At 47.0% G+C, this 20,254-nt stretch overlaps 1 protein-coding gene across 1 annotated transcript in view; it reads left to right on the top strand.

Annotated features, from left to right (window-relative positions):
• MED27 (mediator complex subunit 27) overlaps window positions 1–20,254 on the top strand; it is a 192,642-nt gene that overhangs the window by 116,393 nt on the left and 55,995 nt on the right. Inside the window, exon 4 of the mRNA XM_032866130.1 lies at window positions 11,298–11,391. Within this exon, the coding sequence (XP_032722021.1) occupies window positions 11,298–11,391 (94 nt within the window). The remainder of the gene's footprint in view (window positions 1–11,297; window positions 11,392–20,254) is intronic.

Genomic DNA, 20,254 nt, shown 5'->3' with positions numbered 1-20,254 from the left:
AAACGGGGTCCGATTTGGGAGGAGTCAGGTAGTGAGTGCTCCAGGCAGCCTTGTGTGAGACAGTCCCCTGAGTGCCCATAGAGAGACCCTACCCCGGAAGGTCTGCTTCGGGTTCCATTACTTTCCATTTGTTGTCATCAAGCCTGCCTTCTAGCCCAGCTGCTGGCAGAAAGAGACAACCTCACTGTGTCCACAAACTGGTGGGTGGTATTTTCTGGTTTCGAATTTTTTACTTTTTATTAAAGGAGACATTACAGAACACGGTTCTGCTGACTCTGTTTTTTATTTAGCCTTGATCCAGTCTGCTTAACCCAGTCCTGTCCACGGAATGCTTACAAAATGTGTATTAAGTGCAAAATCATTGCAGGGACTGGAGATGAGTGGGCCTCTGACTCGCTCCTCAAGCAGTGATGGCCTGATGAATGAAAGTAAGACTCGTACAAACAAATTTGTCCCAGGATCGGGGCTGGAGGGTTAGTTTTTGTGTCTTCCTGAAATGTGTTGGCTATTTCTGGCCGTTTCTGCATTTGCTTAATGTGTTGTTGTGGTTGGAACAAGTTGGGTGTTCAGCGATTATTTGCGTTGTCTTTGACATTTCTCTTCGTGAAACCTACCGCGTATGTTCTCAGGGACACTAAAAGTCAGATAGGAACCCAATCTTGTCCTGTGCGCGTGCAGCAAATTCTGAACTAGTGGAATGCAGTCACCCCGGGAAAGCATTGCCAAGAAGTGCCCAATGTGAACAGGCCGGTCTACCCCTGGCAAACCAGGCCTCGGCTCTCCCCGGGGCCGGGAAGGAAAGCCATGGGAAGTCGGGAAGGGGTATAGCTTTCCAGCAAGCCTCGTCCAGCTCCCTGGTTGAAAGTCAGAGGCCCGGGGGTGCTTTCTCACGGCGTCATTTGTTCACACATGCCTCACTGCCCGTCTGAGCTCCGAGTGTCATCTCACCAGATCGGACCAGAGATGACTGATTTAGTAACTGTTGCTAATTGGTGTTGCTGGAAAGCTCCATACGGGTTTTTTCTTGTTGGGGTTTGTTTGCTTGTTCTCTCTCTCTATAGCATGTAAGGGCTTGTAGAGGAGGTAGGTGTGAGTGAAATTATAATCCTTTCCTAAGCTTAATACACTGTTCAGATGTTTTAGGAAACACTGGGGCCCACAGATATCTGAATCAGTGTTCAGTCATGAATATAAAATGCGCAAGTGTTTCACCCCTTCCTGCTACCTGACATTTTGCACATTAATTGGGGGTCGCCGTGTCAAAACCCAACAGGAGAATGGAAGGAAATTTATCTGAGTTATCCTGTTTTTCCGGAGCTCAGCCTGTGGCCTTGAAGGAAAATGGCTTGTCTGCGAGTGGGGCGTCAGCCCCGTGAGGATAGAGACCACCTTGCTCAGTGTTGTTCCCATGCTCACTTAGGCACCGAATGAGTACTTCCTGAATGACTAGAAGAAGGGACATCATAAATTGCTTTCATTTCGTTAATGTGCTCCTAAAATTTCTCTGTTGTTAAATGAAAAGTCTGGGGAGTGACAAAAATGAAATCTGTTTTTTCCTACAGACCTAATGAAAGTACAGTGGTGCACAGGAATCAGACATAGGATCTGGGCTCAGCTCTGCCTCTCCCCTGCGCCGCTCCCTTGGGCAAGTCGCTTGACCTTCTTTTTTCTGTCATTTATCAAATGGGAGTTTTGGACACGCCTCTCTTACTTCCCAGAGTTGGTGAGCGAACAGATGAGGTAAGGAGTGCAGAAGTGCTTTGAAAACTGGAAGCGCTGCCTGCTTTCCTGCTCATCCTGACTCCCCAGCAGAAAGCACAGGCTAGAGCCATCCCTCCGGCCATCCGGTGCTCACAGAAAGCCTTCTGTGGGCAGATGATTCCTCGGTTTTCTGTCCTGAGTATTTAACAGCACTCCCCGAACACAGTCATTGTTTGTTGAGCACCGTGGGCACTCAGTACATATGTATTAATAGATCTAATAGGACTATTTAATAATGTATGACCTCTCTAAATCGTGCTAAAATGACGTGGAAGAAGAATCCTGGTTTTATGATGGTATTTGCCATGTGTTCTAGTTCGTACACACGTGGCCCCCACCTGGGAAGAAGGAAGGCAGCAGGTTCATTTCTGTGTTTCTCTATGTGATGGGTCTTTGTGCATTGATTTTAGCTTGAGGAAAGGCGGGTTAGCTTTTGTTTGGTGGTTCCCCTGCATTTGTTCCAGCAACATACTCATATAGTTCGAAGTTCCTAAGGAAATCTCCCTTCCACTTCTCTGACGTGGCCACCGTGTCGCTCCAAGGAAGCAGCTCTTGCTAATCTAGACGGCCCTCTCTGCTGGTGGCGAGTTTCTATAGGAGATTGTGAAGTTTTGAGTGTTTCTTTAGACGAGAGTGAGAGCACAGTTGGTACTCTGGGCAGGGAGGGCAAAGCAGCGCAGTAGAATATGGAGAAGAAGCCTGAGCAGAAGCTCTCATTCCTGTCTGTGGTACATCTAGCCTTGCCTTTTCATGTACAGTCGAGAAAATACGTTTAATTTTCTCGAGAGAATAACCAGAAGGCTTTCACAGACACGATCCAAATATCTTACAAATCCGAGAAGTTGGCCGTAGGTTTCCCGTCTTCTTTCTTCAGCATATACTGAGACCGATTGTTGAGTCTCAGACAGCTTCTTTCTCATGCAGTAATTAAACCCCCTTCTGTTCCCACCCACTGGCAGCCCTCTTGGACTCATCGTTCTGGACAGGTGTGGAGGGAAATCTTGAATTGTTTTCAGAGCGTGCAACGATTCTCTTTTTGATAGCTGCTGGGCATTACCCTCTCCCCAAAAAGGTGGTTTATTAATACATGCACTCCTAGCTTTCAGATTTCGTATGGGTGGAGAAAATGAACAGCATGTGTCGTACACACTGTGTGGGGTAGATGCTATTTAAATCTGGTTTGAGCTGCTAAACGTCTCACCAACACGGGATCCCTGGCTGGAGTCCAGGTTTGTTGGTTGGGTTTTTGGTTTTTTTTTTCCTTTTGAGGAGGGGTCAGACTTTAGAGAACCAAGCCATCTGTCCAGCAAATTATTTTAAGGCTTTTAATAACAAATAGTTTGCAATATATTTTAATGTGTGGAGTAGAAAATTAATGTTTTGCAGAACTGGTGTCTTTAGAAATGTCTTCTGCATTCTGTTTTGTTATCATTTTGGTATCGTAATCCCAGTTTGGTAGCATGCATCTTTGTACGAATGTTTTTGCAGAATTAATTAGTTCATTAAAAGCGACATTTTGAAACTGGCCCGTCAATAACACAGTGCACTTCTTTAGAAGCCTCTTGCTTCTAAGAGGCATTGAGCTTCTACTACAACAGATGTGGGGATTTTGTAGCTGCATGTAAAGATGTAAGACTTTGAAGACTCTCCTGCTCTCTTTGAGGTTTGTCCCTGGAGCTCTCCGGTTGCTCTGGTTAGCGCCTTTTGGTGGCGATTGTGGTGCCCTGTCCGCACCTCCAATCTCCGTCCGTGGCAGAGAACTCTGCATTTTAATGGTTTCCTTCCTGCCTGGCCTGGGCTTCCATGGCTTACTTTTAATGTCCTGTCCACTCATTCAGCAAATATTTAAGGAGCATCTAGTGGATACCTGGCAAGGTGCTGGGATTCAGCATTGAATAAAGCAGCCGGCCGGCCCGCAGAGAATCCTTTCAGGGAGACAGACACTAAGCAAATAATCACTAGAAAAATTGCTTAATTAAACTGGGACAGGAGCTACAAAGAGAATTAAAAGTGCCATAAGAAGTGAGGTAGGGAACACTGAGTGATGGGGGCTGAGGGGAAGGGTCCGGGGAAGGGTCACAAGGAAAGTGTCATTTAAGCTGGAAACCAGACTTGAAGCGTGAGCTGGACTGACTTGGGCCTGAGAGCAGAAGTGGTTGTGGGAAGACTTCCAAACAGAGAAGGCGGAGTGTGCACCGTGTGCAAGGTAGCGCAAACCTACCCATCCTTGGAAGAAGGACGCCGGCTGAGGCTGGAGAGTGGTAGGAGCCTCCTCGGCCTGCTCAGGACTCGAGACTTAAGCTCATCATTGAGCCATGTCTTACGCAGTGATGCAGAAGGCAGGGACCTCTTTCTTGATACAAGCAAGGAGCTTCTGGAAAGCACGGTGATGCGACTTTGGAGGGCAGAGATGGTTACTCGCTCTAGGGTGGCCTCTAAGGTCACAGAAGCAGGTCCTTGACTTTGTTGGAAGGGCTAAGTGACGGTGAGAGGCAGGTGTTCAAACACAAGCAAACAAACAAAAACTAACCTTGGCCGCCCATCGTGGAAACATGATTTTAGGGTCACAAGGACTGTTTGAGCCATTGTACCCTGATCGCTTCAGTGTGTTCACTTCTGGGCTGCAGCAAGGACGAGCTTGTTTCTCAAATGAAGGCAGCTTTGTTGAAAAATAAAGCTCACCATTCAGAAACAAACAGAGAAGAAAACCAGATACCTCCATTCCAAAACAGGCCTAGAACAGCGGTTCTGAACTTGGGGTTCAGGAATGGACTTCAAAGGGCCCATGAACTCCAGTTCATATAAAATATAGCATGTAAAATGCTGTACATTCATGCATTGTAGTTTGCAGTACCTTTCTAGAGGGTTCCATGACCCGGGAAGATTAAAAGACACCGATAAAAGAAATTGGAAAACCTGATAGTCTTTATGTGTTTGCAGAAAGCCTGGAGGTTTCGGAGGCAGTGTTTGTGTGTCCTTCCTCGAGGCTGCAGGGGGGTGCGTGGGCGGAGATGCTGGGGTGGCGCTCCAGGGGCTGCCTCCTGGGATGTGGTGGGGGAGCGACCTCTTGGAGCTGTCTTAGTCATTTGTAGATTGACGGGTCCTCTGATGAGAGGACCTCTGAGTGCCTGGTATTTTTCAATTCTCAGAGTAAGGACATCGAAAGGAGCAGGCCAAGCTACTTGAAGACAGTCAGAAAGAACAAGGCTTATAGGGCTTCAGAAATTAATGTTAGAAATCTGAGAATGGCATCATCATTTCTGGTGCCGCCAAGATGTTGAAGTGGTTGAGACGGAAGCTTGGTCCTAAGGAAGCCTTTACCGATTGGAGAAGGCCGGGCTGGGTCGCACTGGGAAAAATGGAAGCGGAAACCGTTGAGAGTCTGACTGGAACTGGGGAGAACAGGCAGATTGGATTCTCTAATCGCTTAAAGTTAACTTCCTGCCTGAAAATATTGATGCTCAGAATCACACCTTGATCTGAACCTGTGATTTCTAGCCCGGTTCTCAGACCAGAAGCCGGCTCATCGACCAAGTGCTCTGGGAGGAGAGCTTCAAGCAAGCTCTCCGTTTTGAAAGGCCTCGGTAATGTAAATAGGAACAGCAATCTTTCCAAGTTATTACCCTGTTAACAGGTTGACAGATATGTGCAAATTGTGACTCACTGCTCAATTTGGCACTATATTAATGTCTTTGTGCGCTGCGTCTGCTCAAGTGTAAACTAGTCACCGCTGCTGTGTTACTGCTTGTTTGCCTATATTCCAAAGGTAAAAATTAAGGGAATTTGATCCTGCCACAGAACGGAGTGGAGCATATGGTGGACGTGTAGGAGGAGAGCACGCTGTTCCTACCTGTCCTCAGCCCTGCACTCGGAGTGGGACGCGGCACGTTGCCGAGCTCTGTGCAGACGCTGGCGAGCTCGCGGGCTTGGGAGGCAACATCCCTAGAAGTGCTGAAGTGCTGGCAAGGAGGTGGTTAAGGCAGAGACCACCTCCCCTGCCAGCCTGCCCTCCCCTCCCCTCCCCTCCCCTCCCCTCCCAGCCCTTCCCCCACCACACCCCTGCAGCAAAAAGAAAGTGTCATTCTCTCTCCAGCTTTCTATCATCTGATGTTCCTAGCTTTCCTTATTTCTGTCAAGTAACTGGTGGTGGATTTGCGTTTTAAAGGTTGGGTGTATCTGAAAATGAAATGTTTTGATTTTTTGCTTCTAGGATTTAGACATTGTTTTTCTCAGTTAAAAACGCAGCTGACTTTCTTTCTCTTTTTGGCAAATACATAATGTCACCTGTAAAAAGAAAATTTGCATCTCCTTTATGTTAGGCGTGTGAATGGAAAACCGTTTCCTTGAGGTGCATTTTTACTTCACAGAATCTTTGGATTGAGTTTTCTGAGCTTCATCTGAGATCACCAGTGGGAGAGGAAACCAAACGTTCTGCCCCAGATCTCTCTGCTGTCCTGTGTTCAGAGATCTCGTAAATGAAGGAATCCAGAAAGGCAGGGGGCATTTCTTGTCTGCTCGTGTAGAGCTCTGGCCCTCACTAATAAGCCATCGAAGTCAAGTAGTTGGTATGGAGTCCGGGAAATCCACACTCTGAGCTTGGTTTCCGGAATCGTCACGTAACCTACTTGTTCCCCTATTTCTCTAGCCTCCTAAAGAGCCAGGTTTTCCAGAAAGCATTTTGAAACCTTCAAGGTGAAAGGTACAAAGGAGCCAGATTATGATGTTACCTTTGTGCTGAAGTCCCACATGTTCATTTGCATTCTCCTGTCCAGAGCTATGATGGTTATTGATTGAGGATTGGTTCCGAAGACATTGCCCGCCCCCTCCTCATTAGCATATGCTTAGCAGTGACCTCCAATCACACAGGACAGTGGATTGTTGCTTCCTGCTGAGTCTGAAGTAATTGGGTTTCAACCATACACACAGATTTAGAAAAGAAGTATGTAAATGCAGAAGTGTTTCCAGTGACTTGACATGAAGTTTGCCTTGTGTCATCCACCATTTCAAAAAACATCAGGCAGTGATGCAGCATGATTTCGCTTCCTCCTTCCTTCATCTTTTTACCTGTTTATAGCATTTATGCCTAAAGCCAAGGTTGTATCATGAATCTACAAATCTAGAAGGGGACTGCGTGAGGTGACATGCAGTGTCGTGGTCTGTTCTTAACAGGAAAGGTGGTTTCCTCAGCCATTTTAAAAATCAACTGAATGGGAGGGGGAGCCTGGCTGGTCTAGTTGGTTAAACATCTGATTCTTGATTTCCGCTCAGGTCATGATCTCAGGGTCATGGGATTGAGCCCCGCATTGGGGTCTATGCTAAGCATGGAGCCTGCTTGTTCCTCTTCCTCTGCACCTCCCCTGCTTCTCACCCATGCACGTGTGTGCGCTCTCTCTCTCTCTCTCACACACAAATAAATAAATAAATAAAATCTTTAAAAAAAACGGAATTGGTGGGGGCACATGGCTGGCTCAGTCGGTGCTGCATGTGACTCTTGATCTTGGGGTTGTGGGTTTGAGCTCCACATTGGGTGTAGAGGTTACCTTAAAAAATAAAATCTTAAAAAAAAAAATCAACAACATGGGGCCTTGCTTTTAAGAAATACCACTCATTCTTTCTGAGCTAGTTCACTTTTCAAGGCCTGGCCCTTATCGTACGGTTCTTTCTAGAGGTGGGAGAGAGCTGTTTGGTACTGAGTTACTAAAAGCTGCTTACACACTTGAAAGGTGTCAGTCTCCCGTCGATTCCCTTTCCCAGGAGGAAGTGGCTTTCTGCACCCCCCTTCTCACACACTGTTGCTCCGGTCTTCTTACTGTCCTTGTTACTTAGCGCTGGGCCTTCTGTGGTTTTCCCTCCCTTCAGCTCCAAGTCTGAAGCTGGAGGACATTCTCTGAGGAAAACCAGATAGGTTCCTCAGTACAGTTACTCCCTGCCTTTTATAACTTACACATTGGTGTTCACTTTTTAACAAATGGCATTATGTTGTCTCTTATCTCTTGTGAGCCCCTGGTTTTGAGCTGATATCGTCATGCTGTGAGTGGAGAGTTAATCTCCCTCTTCTCCCAAGAGAACATAGCTTGTATATGTCCCTGATCTAATGGATATGTAATTTAATTTATCATGCCCAATGGATACGAAGTCCAATACAAAGCTCTTAATAGATAGTTTTGCATCTCAGCTATTGTATTATACCTCCCCAGTGTAATTGGGTGGTGAGCACAGATGCTGGTATGATTTTATTCTCAGAGGATGTGAGCCAGACCCAGCTCTGTTGGTGCTGTGGGTTGACATCATCACAGCGAGCCTCCACTGGTGGGGAGAGTTCGTCCCACTGAGAGAGGGCATTTCTGCAGAGCAGGCCCATGATGGCCCAGTACGAGCGTAGTATGTGCCAGCCACCGTGCTAAGTACTTAGTGTCGGTGATTAGTAAACCTTGAAAGTTAAAAGTTCCATTTGGGCCAGAAAAAGAGAAGACTCTCTTTCAGAGGAACGTGTCCAGGAAAAAACGGAACTGATAGGTTGCCTGGTGTGTCCGACCGTAGCAAGAGAAGTTTTAGAGTCAGGTAGAGAGTTCGGGGATAACGCGGATAACATTGTAGTAGGCACAGAGAAGACTAACCTAGTGAAAATCAAGGCAAAACAGGAAGCTGTACAAATGAATGTATGTACTCGTGGGCCCCTGTGTGGCTACTTAAAATACATGCAGGTATTCGGGGCGCCAGGGCGGCTCAGTTGGTCGAGTGTCCAGCTCTTGACATCGGCTTGGGTCATGATCTCAGGGTCGTGCACTCAAGCCCTGCGTTCAGCTTCATGCTGGCCATGGAGCCTGCTCAGGATTCTTTCTCTGTCTCTGTCTCTCTCTCTCTCAAAAATAAATAAATAATATCTATGCAGAGATTTTAGAATGTACACACCAAATACAGACTTAAGCAAAAATTATGATGTAACTTGAATTAGAGTCCAACCAGCAAGATAGGAATTCAGGTATTTAAATCCAAGAGAATTCAATCCAGGGAATTAGTTATGTAGGTAACTGAAGTGAGAAGCCAAACAGGAGACAGCGAGGCTACTGCCATCCCTAGACCAGAAGGGCAGAGGGAAGAGCCTCTGTATTGGAGCCCAGTGGCCAAGATGGTGACAGCTAAATTCTGATCTCTGTAGAAGAAAGTCACTAGGTCATGCTTAAAATGAAAAAGCATCCTTGCCACAGCAGTAAGACAGCAAAAAGAAAAGGCACCCAAACCAGCAAGGGAGCAGTAAAACTTGGACTATTTGCAGATGACATGATACTATATATAGGAAACCCAAAAGACTCCATCAAGAAACTGCTCGAACTGGTACATGAATTCAGTAAAGTCACAGGATATAAAACCAACATACAGAAATCTGTTCCATTTCAATATACCAGTAATCGAGCAGCAGAAAGAGAAATGAAGGAATCAATCCCATTTGCAGGTACACCAAAACCAGTAAGACACCTAGGAATAAACCTAGCCAAAGAGGGGAGGGCCTGTACTCTGAAAGCTAGGAAACACTGATGAAAGAAATTGAAGAAGTGGAAAGACACTCCATGTTCGTGGATTAGAAGTGTCTGTACTGCCCAAGGCAATCTACACATTTAATGCGGTCCCTATCAAAATACCAACAGCGTTATTCACAGAACTAGAACAAACAATGCCAGCGTGTGCGTGGAACCACAGAAGACCCTGAAGAGCCAAAGGTGTCTTGAAAAAGAAGAGAGAGCTGGAGGTGTCCCAATTCCAGACTTCAAGTTCTATTACAAAACCACAGTAATTGGAGCAGTATGGCACTGGCACAGAAGTAGACACGAAGATCAATAAAACAGAATAGAAATTCAGAAATGAACCCACAGTTAGAATGGACAGTGAGTCTTCGACAAAGCAGGAGAGAAGATGCAATAAGGAAAAGACTGTCTCTTTAACAAATGGTGTGGGGAAAGCTGGACAGAACATGCAAGAGAATGAAACTGGACCATTCTCCTTCACCTTACACAAAAGTAAATTCAGAATGTATTAAAGACCAAAATGTGAGACCTGAAACCATAAAAGCCCTCGAAGACAGCGTAAGCAGTAATTTCTCTGACGTCAGCCATAGCAACTTTTTTCTAGATAGGTCTCCTGAGACAAGAGAGACCAAAGCAAAAATAAAGTGCTGGGAGTACATCAAAGTAAAAAGGTTCTGTACAGTCAAAAGAAACAGCCAATAAAACTAAAGGGCAGCCTATGGAATGGGAGAAGGTATTTGTAAATGACATATCAGATAAAGGGTGAGTAACCAAAATATATAAAGAACTTATAAAACTCAACACCCAGAAAAAGAATAATCTAATTTAAAAAGTGGGCAGAAGACATGAATAGACATTTTTCCAAATAAGACATCCAGATGGCCAACAGACATATAAAAACATGCTCAACATCACTGATCATCAGGGAAGTACAAATCAAAACCATGTAAGATACCCCCTCACGCCTGTCAGAAGGACCAAAATCAACAACACGAGAAATGACAGGTGTCGGCAAGGGTGTGGAGAAAGGGGAACCCTTTTGCACTGTTGGTGGGAATGCAAACTGGTGCAGCCACTCTGGAAAACAGTATGGAGGTTCCTCAAAAAGTTAAAAATAGAGCGCCCCTACCATCCAGCAATCTCACTACTAGATATTTACCCAAAGAATACAAAAATGCTAACTCAAAGGTATACACACACCAGGGCGTTTATAGCAGCATTATTTACAATAGCCAAATTATGGAAGCAGCCCGAGTGTCCCTCAGTTGATGGATAGAGGAAGAATGGATAAAGGAAAACACACACACACACACACACACACACACACACACACACACACACTGGAATATTATTCAGCTGTAAAGGAGAACGAAATCTTGCCATTTGCAACGACATGGACGGAGCTCGAGAGTACTATGCCAAGTGAGATAAGCCAGAGAGAGACAAATACCATATGATTTCACTTATATGTGGAATTTAAGAAATAAAACAAATGAGCAAAGGGGGAGGGGAAGGGGGAGACAAACCGAAAAACAAACTTGTTAACTATAGGGAACACACTGCTTGCCGGTCACCAGAGGGGAGGTGGGGGGCGCTGGGCGAAACAGGTGGTGGGGATTCAGAATTGCTCTTGTGAGGAGTGGTGGGGGTCGTACAGAATTGTGGAATCACGGTGTTGTACACCTGCCAGTGGTATCATGCTGTATCTGAACTAACTAGAATTTAAGTGAAAACAAAAAAATAAAATGAAATGAAAAAGCAAGAACTGGCATTAAAAACATATCATATAGAAATATGGCAGTAAATACCAGAAGAAAGCACTAAAAACTGGTTGGCCTGAAAAGGAGGAATGAGGGAGTAGTATTTTTTGTAAAGACACTTGTAAATCCCACTTGCCTTCTTGACTGCATCACACTGATGAGCAGCTGAAGAGGGAAGCCTTCAGGACACTGTAGCTTCGGGTTCTTTGACTGAGGTCCCGTTCAGACGTGTGCATTTCTTTTTCCCACTCAGGTATGTTGATGACGTGATCAGCCGCATTGACAGGATGTTTCCTGAAATGTCCATCCACTTATCCAGGCCCAATGGCACATCAGCAATGCTTCTGGTAAGTTCTGCTTGACCTGTCTGTAGGGCCACGTAGAAGACTGGCCTCAAGATCAAGTCTCCAACTCTGTGTCATAGGATCCAAGAATGGAGACGAACTCCCCGTCTGATGGTGAATAGCGTGTTTCTCTTCACTGTATCCTATAGTTTCAGAATTCTGCACATTGAAACCTGGCTTTTGAATGAAACTGTAGAGCCCATGTGAGAATCACCCAGAGAGGAAATACACTGTAAGACCCTTCTGCCCATCAGTCAGTTCAGGATATTTTGGTGAATCTTTTCTGTTGCCTCAAAGGTATGCCCAACTGTTGCATCCTGCTAAGAAAAACACCATCTTAAAATAGAACCAGGTTCAGGGCTCCTGGTGGTTCAGCTCCTTGAGCGTCTGACTCTTGATTTTGGCTCCAGTCGTGATCTCATGGGCCATGAGACTGAGCCCCATGTCAGGCTCCACACTCAGCGCAGAGTCTGCCTGACGCTCGCTCTCTCCCCGCCCCCGGCCCCTTCCCCACTCACTCATGTGCTCTCGCTCTCTCTTTCTCTCCCAAATAAATAAAATCTAAAAAAAAAAAAAAAAAAAAAAAAACCCAAAAAACGTAGAACAGATTCTGTGGAACGTCACTTATAAAATCCATTGTGTGCTTGAAGCAAGTGTTCTGGGACCTTATCCCTGAGGAGTTCCAACCTTGTTTCTGGTTTTGACTTACTCTGAGCAAGCTGGCCTCCCAGCAGCACCAGCAGTGTTTGCCTTTCCGTGACTTCACCAAAGGCAGGTGTGACTGGGAGATACGCTGGGACAGAAATGCTGAATTTGACCAGTCATCAGGAAGGCACGGAGAGCTCAGGGGTGTGAAGCTTTTCTAGCACTTTCTGTGATGTGTGCTTGAAGAAGACTCCTGAACGGATTTTGAGGAGCCCCACATTTTACAAAAAACAGAATTAATTGAATCAAGAGTGGTGCTTTTCCACGGGCACCAGTGAGGTGAGCTTCAGGACTGAGTGTTTCATGTCTTGGTAGCTGCTGTCGCTCGGGCCCCTCGCAGACCCCCCAAACCTCAGCGTTTCCCTCGGCACCGTCTTATAAAGAGCCAGTCCCCCAGGACGAGCTGCGACTCCCTCCAGCCGTTCTGCTGAGCAGAACAGCCTTGCCGTGCGTGTGCATGTGCGTGTGGCTTTCTCCTAAGAAAGGAAGAGATGTGGGGCGCCTGGGGGGCTCACTGTGTTAAGCGGCTGCCTTCGGCTCAGGTCATGATCCCGAGGTCCTGGGATCGAGTCCCACATCGGGCTCCCTGCTGAGCAGGGAGCCTGCTTCTCCCTCTGCCTCTCCCTCAGCCTCTGCCTGCCGCTCTGCCTGCCTGTGTGCTCTCTCTCTCTGACAAATAAATAAGTAAATCTTTAAAAAAAAAAGAGAGAGAGAGACAGGAAAAGATGTGGGTTTATTAAATGGGTGATATCTCTTTCGTGAGAAAAAAATTAGCATCTGGGCATCGTGCTACCTTAAATTCTTTCAGTTAAAAAATACAGTGAGTGAGGTAATACAGTGTTCTTTTTTTTTTTTTAAAGATTTTTATTTATTTATTTATTTGACAGAGAGAGAGAGAGAGATCATAAGTAGGCAGAGAGTCAGGCAGAGAGAAGTGGGGAAGCAGGCTCTCTGCTCAGCAGGGATGCTGAGGCAGATGCGGGGCTCGATCCCAGGACCCTGAGATCATGACCTGAGCCGAAGGCAGTGGCTTAATCCACTGAGCCACCCAGGCGCCTCTACAGTGTTCTTTTAATAGAAAAGGAAAACAATTCGTATCTGTCTACAAAGCACGTAATATCTTCTGCCTCAGTTAAATGCACAAATTGTCGAAATTTTGAGATCCTCCAGACCCAGCAGCTAAAACATAAATCCTGCTCTCAGCGTACTTGACAGGGACCAAGGAGTTAATGAAGATAAAAATGAGAGCATCCTCGGTGAAATAGGTTTGTTCAAATTATTTCTGGGTCGTTGAGCTTCCATTTCCTGGCGGAGGTGGGGATTTGGCGTTGAAGGGAGACAGCGGAGGGAGCAGGGTCGTAGGTAAACCGGGAACAGGTCTGAGATGAGTTACTTCCAAACCCGAGGAGGCGGCCTGTTACCTCACTGCGACTGTCGCCCCGTCTGCTTTCCCACGGAGCTGCTGTTTTGACAGCCCATGGAGGAGTTTAGGGGCTCGATTCAGGGGAGGAGCCCCATTCGACACGTGCATTGCTACCCCCGTGCGTGCCCATCTCAGAACGCGCTCTGCTTCTCGCCAGCGAGCTGCCGCCTTCCCCAGGGGACGCAGAGGTCACACGAGGTGGGGCAGTTCAGAGGAGGAGCAGTGGGGGAGCTGATTCGGAATCAGCCCGCGGGGTGGGTAACCATGATTTTAACATAACCGCTCGCGTTGGCTGCTACTTTCACAAGATGGCATTTTATCAGGCCGCGCACCTCTGGCCCATTTGCTGCTGCACGAGGGCGCCTTCTGCCAGGCCTGAGGGAGTTCTCGCCGGGCGGAGAGGCAGGGCCAGCCGCTCCCTGCCTGCCCGCGCTCGGCCACGGCTGCCTGTGCCCAGCGGAGGGTGCTTGGGCCCAGCACCCTAGGCAGTGAGGGCACCCACGGGAGGTGCGGGCAGGAGTTGGAAGGGGTGTGTTCCGGAGATGAGTCTAGGTGGATTGTATACGTCTGGAGTCCAGTGTATTCTGGAAAGCTTCGGGAGGTGAGCGAGAGCGACCAGGACAGACCGTTAGGGCTGGTGACGCAGGACACACAGGAGCAGTCTCTGCTGACACCTTGTACCTGCTTCGGGTAAGGTGCAGAGTACACCCGTGCCTTTTAGTAAAATGACATTTCCTCCTGAGTCAGCCAGGCTTCCTGGAGCGCAGACAACAGAAACCTGCTCTGATTAGCTTAAGCAAGAAAAGGGTTCGTTTCTGTCTTTGTTTTGCTTTCTAATGATGCTGGCTGCTCACAGCCCGGAAGGTAGAGGTGATCTGCCAGGAGGGACAAAAACCAGGGCAGCCCTGGGGCGTCCAGAGCAGGATGACGGCCCTGTGGGGACCCTGTGGCCCAAATGACTCAGCAGCCCCTGCCTTCCATCCCGTGCCCATGCTACAACCCGGGCGGAGCGCTCCTGCCAGGCTCTCCTGAGCTTGTTTGTCTGCGAGGGGAAGGAAGTCATGCCGTGGTGGCCCCGCGGAACTGCGTGGGGTAGAGGTGGTCATTCCCCGTAGGAGAGAGGCAGGGCTGGGAAAGCGGCAGTCTGCCTGGTAAGGGAGACGTCCACATGTCCTGTTACAAGTCTCCAGGGTCCTTTGCTCCTCCCGTCGGTTACAGCTCTCGGTGGCGGCAAGTAAGATTTGGACTCTACTGGGCGCTGAGCTGGCAATTTCTTCTTAAAGTGTTATTATGTCATTTCATATACACAAACGAATGTTTATAATGTGTCGATTATAAAGCATAACCATAACCCCAGGAGCTCACCACTCAAGAAGCAGAGCATAACCAATCTGTGCCTCTTCCCAGTCCCTGCCTCTCCACCCATAGTCACCACCATCCTGATAATCGACCTCTTCCCTTCCTTCTTTAAACGCCTTTTACCAGCTGCGCATGCTTTCCTAAATAATACACAAATTAGTTTTGTGGAATTCTGAACCTTATAAAAATAGTGTCATACCGTGTGTATTGTTTCCCCTTCCTCCCTCTCTCCCTTCCTCCTTCCCTTCCTTCCTTGTGTGTGGTTTCTGGGGTGGATCCCGAGTCAGCCAGGACACACCTGCTGGGGCTCGTACCTGCTAGTTGGGTCATCTTCACTGTTACGTAATGGTCCATTCTGTGACTGGATGCACTGTGTTCTTTCTCTGTGTGTGTTTGGGTTGTTTCCAGTTGTGCTTTCTGAGTAGCGGGGACCTGAGCGTTTTGGCATCAGAATGCAGGTGGCTGTTTAGCCCAAGCTCCGGAGCCGGTGTAGGCCCCCATCGGGAGGAGGGGGGGAGTGCTGGGAGCAGAGCAGAACAGACCGCTTTTTCCTCGGGGCCACTCGAGCTGTGGAATGCGATGGCGTGATGCCCACAATGGCCTAGGTGGGGGCCCGAAAACAGCTCTGGTAAAGTGACCTGTCTTCTGCCGTCAGCACATTCTGCTGACTTGTTCCAGATCTCTTCCGGTTTGGGTGTGTGAGTACCTGCCGGGGGGGGGGGGGGTGGTTCCATACACAGTAAAACAACGTAAAGTCATCGAACTCCAGGGCATCTGTGAACAAAAGGCAAGTGTGGTGTTCCATTCTGATCCTCCCTCCCTGCTAACCCCCAAGCAGCCACCAAGAAGCAGCGGAGGGCCTCAGATGTACAAAGATCTGTAATCGGGAGACACAGTCTGGCATCAGGTTTCTTCGCAGTGAAGAAGGGGGAAAGGGAGGGTGCAAGTTTGGTACTTTTCTAGGGGATTGGGGTCACTTTGGCTCATCCAAAGCAAAACCAACCTTTCTTTGTTGGCTGTAGGCATCAGGGCTTCTGAACCCACTAGAACCATTAGGGGCAGCCAGCTTCCGGCCTGGGCGCTGCATTCGACTTGAAGTACGTGTATGTATCCCTTTCACATGTGTGGACCCCCAGATGGTGCATCGTGGGAGAGGCGGCTAGAGGAGGGAAGGGAGGACTCGTAGGTGCTCAGGGAGTGTCTGCTGCGTAGATACGCGGATGACAGAGAAAAGCATCTTTTTTCTTCCGTGTGTATCAGTTTGTCCATCTTGGCTGCAGGAGACCTGCTGCTCAGGGGATAGGCAGCAGCTCTGGTGCTAGTTTGGTTCCAGACTGTCAGAATCATTATCGCCCTAACTTTTTCTGGCATCTTTGTGAGCCTTAGGTAATTGGCTGTATCCTGTAAACCCCGAGTCCTAGCTGATGGGAAATATAAACTTTCAGCCTCTTACATAATCTTTAAATGCACTGTGGCTGGCTCTCTGCTCTGTTAGGGGGTGGAGGGGGCTGTTTTGGTGTTGTGTAAGTTAATAACCCATGATATAATCAATCCTGTTTCCGTTCTTTGAAGGGATGAGCTCAGCCATCCAAAAATAAATCTAGCTCTGTTGATATTTAGTTTCAGTTAATCTACCACCTAACATCCCATTATTAATTTTCTTCGAACAGTCAAAATATTGTAAGAGCTTAACTGAGTCAGAGACTAGAACAAGCAGCTGGTTTCTTTTGGCATTTAAAATATTAATCTACAATTTTTGACTGATCTGCTAGGTATACGAACGTAGAAAAGGAGGAAAAAATGAAGCCTTAACCATGATATTTGAAATATACCTTGATATTTTATAAATTAATTTTTCTTGATGTTATATGATTTATAAGAGATAAAACTCATTTATCAGTCTTTCTAAATACACATTTTCACTAACCTTTAACTTCTTTAACGTGTTCATGCCTTGCTTTTGAATAACGCATCTTTTTCAAACCGTTCAGACGGACTATCTCATTTTGCTCTTTCAGAAGCTTTCGCGGTAGGAAAGACTGTTGAACGGCTAACCTGCTTAACTGTTCTGGGCTTCAGTTTCTCCACTGGGTTCCATAGTTCTCGAACGTTAGATCCAAGAATCACTAGTCTTATTTGTGGGAAATGCACATCCCTGGCAACAGCACAGAAACTCCCGTTCTTTGGCTCCAGAACAGAGCCCCAGGGACACATCTCACAGGTGCCGCACCGAAGCCTCAGATCATCTCTGCATCCCCTCTGAGAACCGATATTCAACCCATTGTATCCGTGGAGTTCCGGTGAAGGCGAGCCTGTTTGCTAAGTCCCAGCTGTGGCGGCAGACTGTTTTCTGAGCTGGGTTCGTAAGGCATTCCTTCACTTCCTCAGTGAGTACCCGGAGCACCGGGAGAGAAGAGCGTGGCTCTGGGTGCAGCTCAGCTGTGACTGAGGTCCCTGCACTTATGCAGCCGGTGTTGGTGAATGGGAAGTAGGCAGGACACCAGCCAGTTGTCGCTTGATATGGGGCAGATGGGGATAAGGCCAAGGGGGAAAGAAGCAGGACTGGGGCTAGAGAGAGACAGTGGTGCCATGGGAGTGGGGCTGGGGGTCAGAGAAGCCCTCTTCGAGGAGACACCTGCAGGAAGTGGGCCAAGGTGCTGAGCTGGGTCCGGGAGGTGCAGGGCAGGTGCAGAAGACCCTAGTGGGATGACAGTGGGGATGTTTGGAAAAACCCAAGAAGGCAGGATGGCCGGAGTGCCGGGAGCCAGCGGAGGAGATGAGACCGCGGGGTGGACCAGAATCACGGACTGTGTGGAGGGCTGGGATTATTTTAAATTTTACTTTATTTTATTTTTATTTTTATTTTTTTAAAGATTTTATTTATTTATTTGACAGGCAGAGATCACAAGTAGGCAGAGAGGCAGGCAGAGAGAGGGGGGGAAGCAGGCTCCCCGCTGAGCAGAGAACCCAATGCGGGGCTTGATCCCAGGACCCTGAGATCATGACCTGAGCCGAAGGCAGAGGCTTTAACCCACTGAGCCACCCGGGTGCCCCTATTTTAAGTTTTATTTTAACCTTAGGTGTAGAATTGAATTGATCATGATCCTTGATTCCTGACACACTGTCCTCATTGATCCAGGTGTGGCCCTTTCGTATTTCTTTGATAAGACAGTGAACATTTGTGAACCTGCCACCCAGCTCCAGAGCTAGAATTTAATCTGCAGCGTGTACACCCAGTGAGCAGCCCCCCTGTCCCGTCCCCTGCCTCTGCCCGCAGGGAGATGTCAGCCCTCCCTTCATGCGTCCTTCTCTTCCTTGCCTGTTACGAGGGAAGCTTTAACATGTACGTATGTATTCTTGAATGATGTATTCTTTAATTCTGCCTTTTGTACTTAATTATTTTTAAAAGCTATCATATGTTGTCTTTAGGGACTTAATTTTTTCACTCAGCGTTTTGTTGTTGTTGTTGGATATCATTCAAATAGTTGGTTTAGCTATAGTGTATTCATTTTGATAAAATGAAATATTCTATTACATTGCTAACTTAATTATCCTTCTTTCTGTCAGTGGTTGTTGATTTGTTTTGGTTTTGGTTTTTATACTATGAGCAATCTGCTCTGAACATTCTTGTTCATATTCTTGGGACCCCAGGCTTATGTTTTTCCTAGGAGCAGAGTGCTCAGTTTAGGATGGTGGTTCTCAGCCGGGGTGATTTTTGCCTCCCAGGGGACATTTGGCAAAGTCTGGAAACATTTTTACCTGTCACAGCTCTGGGGGAGGAGTGCTCCTGACATGCAGAGGGCAGAACCCAGACCTGCCACCAGCCATCTTACAGCGAGCAGGGCCACCCCTCTAACCCCCTCAAAGGGCTGTCCAGCCCAAAATGAAGGGGCCAAAGTGGAGAAACCCTGAGTTAGGGCGTGTGGACGTGTGACCGCCTGTGAAAACACCATGGAGTTTTTCTAGGTGATTAAACTCCTTTACACCCACCAGCAATTCCAAAGTAGCAAAACGTGCCTTCCTCAGACATAGAAAGATTCAGATGGTGACTTCAGCTGACTTTCAGACATTCCTGAAGGCCGTTGGGTGCTGACGTTCTGTGACGCAACAGCAGTCACTTGCGGAAACTCCACCCGTGTGTCGGCATTTTTGTCACAGCACAGAACATTATTGGAATTTTTTGTTAAATGCTTTTTTTTTTTAATGCCGTTTTGTAAGATTTATTAAAAAAAATCCTGTCAAGAAATGGGCAGAAGACTTGAACATTTTCCCAACAAAGACATACAGATGGCTAAGTGACACATGAAAGAATGCTCAACGTCACTCAGCATCAGGGAAATACAGACAGAAACCACAAGATGCCACCTCACACCAGTCAGAATGGCTAAAACGAACAAGTCAGGAAACAGTGGATGTTGGAGAGGGTGCGGAGAAAGGGGAGCCCTCTTACACTGTTGGTGGGAGTGCAAGCTGGTAAACAGTATGGAGGTTCCTCAGAAAGTTAAAAATAGGGACGCCCGGGTGGCTCAGTTGGTTAAGTGTCTGCCTTCGGCTCAGGTCATGATCACAGGGTCCTGGGATCGAGTCCCCCATAGTAGGGCTCCCTGCATAGCGGGGAGCCTGCTTCTCCCTCTCTGCCCCTCCAGCTCATGTTCTCTCTCTCTCTCGCTCGCTTTCACTTTCAAATAAATAAAATCTAAAAAAAGAAAAAAAAGAAGTTAAAACTAGAACCACCCTATGATCCAGCAATTGCACTACTGGGTATTTAGCTGAAGGATACAAACGTAGTGATTCAACAGGGCACACGCACCCTAGTATTTACAGCAGCAGTGAACACAGTAGCCGAACTGTGGGAAGAGCCCAGATGTCCATCAACAGATGAATGGATAAAGAAGATGTTGTCTATGTAAGTGTGTGTGTATGTATACATACACACACACAATGGAATATTATGCAGCCATCAGAAAGGATGAAATCTTTGCATTTACAGTGATGTAGATGGAACTAGAGGGTATTATGCTCAACAATGGAAGTCAGAGAAAGACAGATACCACACAATTTCATTCATATGTGGAACTTAAGAAACAAAACAGATGAACATGTGAAGGGAAGGAAAAATAAAGTAAGATAAAAACAGAGAGGGAGGAAACCGTAAGAGACTCTTAACTCTTAGAAAGAAACTGAGGGTTGCTGGAGGGGAGGTGGGTAGGGGGAGGGGGTAATTGGGTGACGGGCATTAAGGAGGGCCCTTGATGTAATGAGCTCTGGGTGTTAATATTAGAATGATGAATCAAATTCTACCTCTGAAACTAATAATATACTATTTGCTAACTAAATTAAATTTAAATTGTTTTTTAAAATCTGCTTTTTAGTTCTGCA

Source organism: Lontra canadensis, unplaced genomic scaffold, assembly GCF_010015895.1.
Source record: "Lontra canadensis isolate GAN:19392208 unplaced genomic scaffold, GSC_riverotter_1.0 scaffold30, whole genome shotgun sequence".
In the NCBI taxonomy this organism is placed as follows: Eukaryota; Metazoa; Chordata; class Mammalia; order Carnivora; family Mustelidae; genus Lontra; species Lontra canadensis.
This window is presented reverse-complemented; position numbering and strand designations above follow the sequence as displayed.